Genomic DNA, 7,862 nt, shown 5'->3' on the forward strand with positions numbered 1-7,862 from the left:
TTGTTTGATTCTTACAATTTTTTATGGATTCTGACAGCCATTCCATCGTTTTGTACGATGAAACTTCTGTCGGAATTCATTTATCTGATACAGTATATGATGCAATTGTCATTTTTGCATGTATTTCATATCTGATACGGTATATAATAGATTGTTTGATTCCTACAAGTTTTTTTTATCTCGATCAGAAAGTAAACTTTCTAGAATTATTTATGGCTTTGGATTTTTTTGGCTATTTGTGAAGGTTAGTACAAAAGTTTTAACTTTTTAACTAAAAAATTACTTTAAGAAAATCATTCAAAATAAAATCTAAATAGGCTCTCATGCTGCCTACTTGCTAAGCAGGCTTTGTTTATTTATTGCTGTGTATGTAATTTTTTAATTGTAATTACTATATATACCTACTCTTTTCCTGATTTCCAAGTACAAGGAATGTAAAATTTTATGTGGAATCATATTTTTTTTACTGATATAAATATTATTGATAGAAAATTAAAGTTTGATGTATATTAAGGGTGTCAATTTCGGGTTGTAGGTTGGGTTTGTGTCGAATTCAAAATTGATCAGATCACACTATTCGGGTCAACTCGAACCTGACCCGTTTTTGCAAATGGGTCAGCTTTTTCGGACCCGAACCTGACCCGATTCGGTTTTAGCTCAACCCGACCCGACAAGGATTTAGGGATTTTTCGATTTTTGCGAGCTGTCGAACTTCCTGTCGCTTTGCGTCATTTGCGAGTTACCAAGCTCCTGTCGTACTTTAGTACTTCTAACTGAGAAGTTCCCTCCGCTACTTCCAAGCTCCCGTCGTTACATCCGGTTGTGGAGCTCCCAGATGTCGGACTCGATTACACCACTGATGAGTGACGCCGTGACGGCGAGGAAACGTCAGACGCCGTGACGCGAATCTTTAAACGCGATAGGATGGATAGAGAGCAGGAAACGGTCGGTCCGGGTCAAAATGGGTCGATCTCTGGTTTCTGGGTCAACCCGGACCCAACCTGTTTTTTCAAACGGGTCAAAATCTTTAACCTGAACCTGACCCGTTTCGGGTTCGGGTTAACCCGAAGCAAAAAATTTCGTGTCGGGTTCGAGTCAAATTTTCGGGTCGTGAAATATTGACACCCCTAATATATATTACTCTCATATGACTAATAAAACAATTTAAAAAAAATGTTATATTAGAGGAAAAAAATCAAAAACAATTAATTGAAAAAAAATTTTGATCAACATCAAATAGGGAACATCATCAACCCCGAAATCTATATCAAATTATATGAAATTAATGAAGAAAGTTCTCAACCTTTAATCAAAAGAAGGTGATTGAAGAACAAAAGTATAGTCAATCAAATTTTTGTATTGAAAACGGTACAGTAATAATATATATGAAATGGTGAACTCAATAAGAGATATTGTAGAATGCCCTTGCATATGAACGGAAGCTTTACATTTATAAACCAAATGCCACCTCAGATGAATCTAAGGCTTCATTTAGAGTGACTTTCTTACTACTTCTTAAAGCAATTTTTTAGTACAAAAAATTAATTTAAGAAGTAGAAAGAAAGCCGCCCCAAACAGACCTTAAATCTCAATGATGCAAAGACTGCCTCAGTTATTAAACTTTGTCAACATCCAAATCATAATTTTAATAGTTGAAAAAGTTATGCTCCAGCACTAAACCTTAAGAAGAAGAAAAATAACTGTGTTATGATATTTTTATATATTTTTTAATAAATAAGAAGATATAACAATACAAGATTAAAAATAAAAATAATTAAAAGGTGATTCAAATTATCTATAATTTTTTTTTCTATTCTTTTTAATAATCTTCAAATATTAGTTATTTACATGCTATATATTTTTTTTTTCTCCTTATTTTGATGTGTTTGAGTTGCCTTACAACAAGGATTGCTCAATTGCTTCTTAATTCTCTTACATGCATATGACTGTTGCAGTAAATATAATGTTAATTGTCATAACAAAATAATAATATTTTTATCATAAAAGGAAAATTCAAATACTAAAAATAATAATATTAAAGAGTAATATTTAATCAATAAGGGTATTAGAAAAGGGGTATTTTATGCTTAATATTTGTTCATAGCTGCTTTGTTATTCCTTACAGCCATCGGTTTTTTCACTGTATCTGCACTGAAAATTTAATTTTCAGCGTTACCATCACATCATTACTCACATCTCCAGCTCGGAATTGCATTTACTCCAATCTTTTATTTTCACACCGTAACCAAAAAAATAAAAAAAACACAATTACCATTCCTATTTTAATAATATAAATTAAAAATATAATATGATATATATATATAAGTTTTATTAAATTTATTATGAGTAAGATAATTATATGAATCTGTTAAATTATGATTGAATTTTTCAATAAAATACAACAATAGATATTTAAAATTACAATATAAAAATTCAAAATTTTAAAAATAATTACATAAAAACTGAAAATAACTTTTAATATATATATATATATATATATCATTTAGAGATATATATATTGATGGATAGAAAATAAGCCTATTAAATGGGTTAATAAAATTAGTATCAAAGAATTATGTAGAAAAATGATAGAAAAAAAATAAAATAGATTGAAGTTGTGCTCAAAATGAATTACTAATAACAATATATTTAATACCGAATGTAGCACTCAATAGAAAGAAATAAAAAATAAGGATATATAAAATCAACCTCAAATAGTTGGTATAAAGCTAATGATGATGATGATAAATGGTTAAGAGGTAAAACTAAAACCGGTATGCCTCCCATGAGAAAAAAGCTAGTGGAAACTTCTTTTTTTTGCTTTGTGTTACATAAGTGTGAGTTAAGTTTCCAACATAATCTACAAAAAATCATGCTTACTTCTTGGAAAAAGGAACCAAATAAACATAATAAGCATTATCACTATTCAGGAAAAACAATCCCCACTGCATCAGAAGAAAAAGGGAATATCATGAAGTCAAATAATTAAAAATAAGCAAGAATATATACTACAACACAGTGGACTAACAAAAACCAAGAAGATAAAAAAAGGTTAATTGCTTGGCAACAGAAACATCAGCAAGATTAAAAAAAATGTTCAATATTTGGCTCATAAGATGGCACTCAAACAGACAATTTCTATGATATGAAGAATTTCTGGCATTGTAAGAATTAAATGAAAATCAATCTGCAAAAACTAAATCCGTTCATTACAGTAACAGTGCTTCAATTAAACCATCCAAAGTGACAACCATACAGCATGCCCAAAAAAACCTAGGCTGAAATAAAATTTACAAGAGTGTAGAATGAATTTATAAATCTGTGCAATTTATCTTTTCAATAAGTGAAAAAAAACAATGAACAAAATTAAACGATACCTGTCCTATGCCACCAAAAAGATCCCTTAATTCATCAGTTGTCACATCTGTTGGCAAATTTGAGATGTAAATTCTAGAATTGTCACACGTATCTCCACATGTGTCATCACATTGCTTAATACTTGATGGAGGTTCAACAGGAGCACCCCCATAAGCACCACCTGCAAAAGGTGCCGGAGCAACACCACCCATATCACGACCAGCCTGAGGAGCACCACGCCCACCATCATAAATCGGAGCACCCCGACTAGAGGGATGCTCACCGCTGTAAGGATTCGGAGGTGGGGCACCATAAGATGGGGGCAAGGAATTCACCCCACCATAAGCAGTAGCTGACGGAGCAGAGTCATGTCCATAAGCAGCACTCCCACCATAAGAGCTTGGTGCAGGAGGATAGCTTCCACCACCTCCGCCATAAGAGGGAGCCGCTGGAGGAGGAACCTCAGCATAACCAGTATCTACTCTGCCACCATAATCTCCATCATCTTCTCTACCCACTCTACCATGACCACCATCCTCCCTATCATGGCTGTTGAAAGAATCACCTCTACCCCTATCACCACGATTTCCATTGTAGCCACGATTTCCTCCACCATACCCACCACGTCCACCACCGTAATCTCCACCTCCACGATTATAACCTCCATCACTACCACCCCTGTTATAACCTCCTCCTCCTCCTCCACCACCACCACCACCACCACCACCCTCCCCCTCTCCCCCCACCATCCACCCCTCAGCCGCTACGAATCCCAGAAGCTCCGCGACTGGAACACCTTCGGCCAATACCTCCGCAACCACCGCCCCCCTCTCACCCTCTCCCGCTGCAGCGGCGCTCACGTGCTCGAATTCCTCCGCTACTTAGACCAATTCGGCAAGACCAAAGTCCACTCCATCGCTTGTCCTTTCTTCGGCCAGCCCAACCCCCCCTCCCCTTGTCCGTGCCCTCTCCGGCAGGCCTGGGGAAGCCTCGACGCCCTTATCGGCCGCCTCCGCGCCGCATACGACGAGCACGGCGGCGCCGCCCCGGAAACCAATCCCTTTGCCGCACGCGCCGTGAGGCTTTACCTCCGCCAAGTGCGCGAGCTTCAGTCTAAGGCGCGCGGGGTCTGTTATGATAAGAAGAAGCGGAGTGGTAGTAAGCAACAACATAGTCATATTTCTGGTAATTAACCGATCTGTTTTTATGTATTGTTTGAAGTGCTGTTATTTATATTGTATGTATGTGATTCTCAGTGGTGGTGGTGGTGGTGAGGAGGAGGAAATGGAGGAGGGGAGGAGAGAGAGAGAGAGGGGGAGGTGGTGTGATGGTACTATTAGTACTGTACTGTTATTATATTACTTCTATTTATACATCTGTAGCTTTTGTTGGCAGGTTGCCGAATTTGATAGGGTTTCGTTGAATGTCTGGAGAGTAATAAGGGGGGGAATAGAATTGACAAGAAATCTGTACGTTCTGATCGATTTTTTTTTTTTAGAAGAATATTTTGTGTGAAGGCGTAGTGCAGATGGGATTTAAGCTAAGGATTTTGATGATTTCTAAGATTATTGTCAAATGAATTAGGTAATAACAGAGATGACAGATTACAGATTTTTTTCAAAGGATTGTTCAGTTTGGAGCTGCAAGTTTACTGTAGGAGAGAGTAAAGATTTTTTTTTTTAATCTTTTTGAAAGAATAGGTGGGATTTGGCACTATGATAATGATTAATTAAACTAATTGACAACATAAACATCAAAGTGGTAGATTTCCAAAATGAAAATATAATCTTATTAAATGGTGGAAATCATTTAAAAAGAAATATTTTAGGATGTAATCAGACTTTTTTGAGGCTGAACAAAATATAATCCAGATCATGAGCTCTTTCATGACTTTCTTTCTGCTTCTCTTAAAGCAGTTTTATAATATAAAATTTTTATTTTTTATTAAAAAATTGCTCTATGAAGTAGTAAAAGCTTAAGGTTTCGTTTGGGACAATTTTTTTGCTACTTTATAAAATTGATTTTTAGTACAAAAAATTTTACTTCAATATTTTTTTGTACTAAGAAGCCGTTTTAGAAAGCAGCAAAGAAGCAGACCCAAAGGAAACCGAAGTTCGCCTCTACTTTGAAAATTTATATTCAATGTGATATTTGGGTTAATTGTCTTTGAAGTGTTATATTTAATGTGATTTATGTTTTTTTTAGGAACAAAAATGATTAGTAAATTTAAAAAATGTGATTAAGAGTTAACAGTGTAATAAGGAGCTATATTTGATACACATTTATCAAGAAAAAAATGTTACTATTTAATAGAGATTCCTTCTTTGGTTAATTTAAAGAAATGTGTATAATGCACCTAATATTCAACCAAGAAATTCCTTACAAAGGCTGTAGAAGAAATGTACGACCTGTCCTATCTCATGTTTTCTAACAGTTTGATTTAACTTTTAAATTTTAATCATTTATTAAAAAATATTTCTTACCTTTATTTTTTTAACTATCACTTAAATTTTAAAATTCACAGCTCTGGCTCATATTTTCTTACAATTTAATAATGATATATGCAAATTTATAAATTTGATAATTCAGAAAAATAATGTTAATGTTATAAATTTTGAGAGTTTTGCATGTAATTTCCTTTTTAATTAAAAATTAAATTATGTATATATAATATTCTTATTATAGTTTTAATTTTTAACTACTTTAATATTTCCACCATATAAGAAAATATTTATTTTTAAAAAATTAACATGCAAAGGTGAATGAAAATTGAAGCTAAATTTAGGATTCGTTTGCGACGACTTTTTTTATTGATTCTTAAAGGAGCTTTTTAGTACGTATATTTTAATTTTTGTTTAAAAAAATGTTTTAAGAAGCAGTAAAAAAGTCGTCCCAAATAAAATCTTAGAAGATAAAACTGCTTACTCAAGATATTCCACTTTATCATTCTTATTCTACAAAAATACATCTTCACTGATATGTTGTTACTTTTCTAACTTAAAGAACAATGGAGACTAAAAATCATTTATTATCATTAATCCCCATTGCAGTCATTGCACCATCATCGTGTGACTATCATCATCGAATCATAGCTCAGGCAGAGTTATCAAATCTTCTAAAACATAACTGTCTGAGTGCATGTGATCACCATAAATAGATTTCACCATATATTTTGTCAGTTCTTCATACACTTGTAATCTATGATGCATCTACACACCTCTTAAAGACTGAATATCGTGTCGGACATGTGCCCGAAACGGCTGAGACATGTGTCAGACACGACATACACGTGTCTGATTAAAATAATGTTTAAATTAAAACAGACACGTGTGTCCTAATTTTTTATATTTTTATATTAACTTAATCAAATAAATGATCACATTCGAACATATATCCATAGCCTATGAAAATAATTGTGAAATAACCTATGAGATAATGAATTAGGTCAAGAAATTCTAACATTAATAAGCTTGTGAAAATTTTGCTAAAATAGCCACCTAAATATCATATTTTACTGATCTTGTGAACAATGCATGCATTTTATAATTATTAATGCATCCACTAATGGTTGTTTTATAATAGCTTCCCACTAATCAAAGTCTCATGATGAGTAAGTATTCCGTAATTGTATCTCCTTTATTTTAGTGAAGCTCTTTCATCTTTCAATGATCCTATTTGTGGCATATTTTCTTTAAAATTAGAGAAAATGTTTTAATCATTTATCTTATTTTCCCAATATTTGCTAGTTTTACTTTTACAAAAAATTTCAAAGATAAATATTGATTAGCAATATATAATAAAATGAAATAAAAAGTAGATAGAAATAAATTATCCATATTCTATTTCTCAATAAGAAGTAGCAGAAAATATGAAAAAAAATGATAATGATATGATTTAACCAGAGTTTTCCATTATATATCTCGCTTGGGTCAGCTTTTTTATTGCTTTCTAAAGCAACATTTTAGTGCAATTTTTTTTTTAATTATAAATTTTTGTACTAAAAAGTAATTATAGAAAGCAGTAAGAAAGCAATCCCAAATGAAACCTAACTCAAGAGAAGTTTCTTTTCCTCGACAATTCAACACTCTGCTCACCTTGACCTTTTGGTTGGTAAAGACCTGTTGGATTGCCCTTTTATTAACGCGTAGGCCCCTCTCGTGGGTTTAAAAAAAAAAAAAAACAAATTTATGAAGTCAATCAGCTAGGAGAGAGTACTAAAGATAGCAAACATAAAGACCATCCACATCCAATTTCCTTGTTAGTTTACACTTAGAAGAAGATGCTTATGGTCCTCTACTACCAATATAAAACAAAGCAAATATCCAAACAAATAAGAACTGAAGGGATATGATTTAAGAGAGCATGTATGTAGTCAAAAATTGCTCAATGTGAGATTCTTTGGGTATATATATCATTTTTTTATGTCACTTTTGTGAAACTTAGGAGGATAAGATATTTAGTATTTTGAAACTAATTTGTTCGAAATAATATCGAAAAAATGATCG

General features: G+C 33.0%; 1 protein-coding gene across 1 annotated transcript; it reads left to right on the forward strand.

Annotated features, from left to right (window-relative positions):
- Positions 1 to 3,586: 3,586 nt before the first annotated feature.
- LOC110107074 (protein LIGHT-DEPENDENT SHORT HYPOCOTYLS 4-like) lies at positions 3,587 to 4,561 on the forward strand. Its single transcript, XM_020837216.2, has one exon. The coding sequence runs from the start codon at positions 3,726 to 3,728 to the stop codon at positions 4,548 to 4,550; it is 825 nt and encodes a 274-aa protein (XP_020692875.1). The 5' UTR covers positions 3,587 to 3,725; the 3' UTR covers positions 4,551 to 4,561.
- Positions 4,562 to 7,862: the final 3,301 nt, after the last annotated feature.

Source organism: Dendrobium catenatum, unplaced genomic scaffold (genome assembly GCF_001605985.2).
Source record: "Dendrobium catenatum unplaced genomic scaffold, ASM160598v2 original_scaffold_27293, whole genome shotgun sequence".
NCBI lineage: Eukaryota > Viridiplantae > Streptophyta > Magnoliopsida > Asparagales > Orchidaceae > Dendrobium > Dendrobium catenatum.

What these genes read in the sequence shown, in the direction of transcription:
- LOC110107074 (XM_020837216.2), top strand. Translation starts at nt 3,726, where the DNA reads ATGTCCATAAGCAGCACTCCCACCATAAGAGCTTGGTGCAGGAGGATA.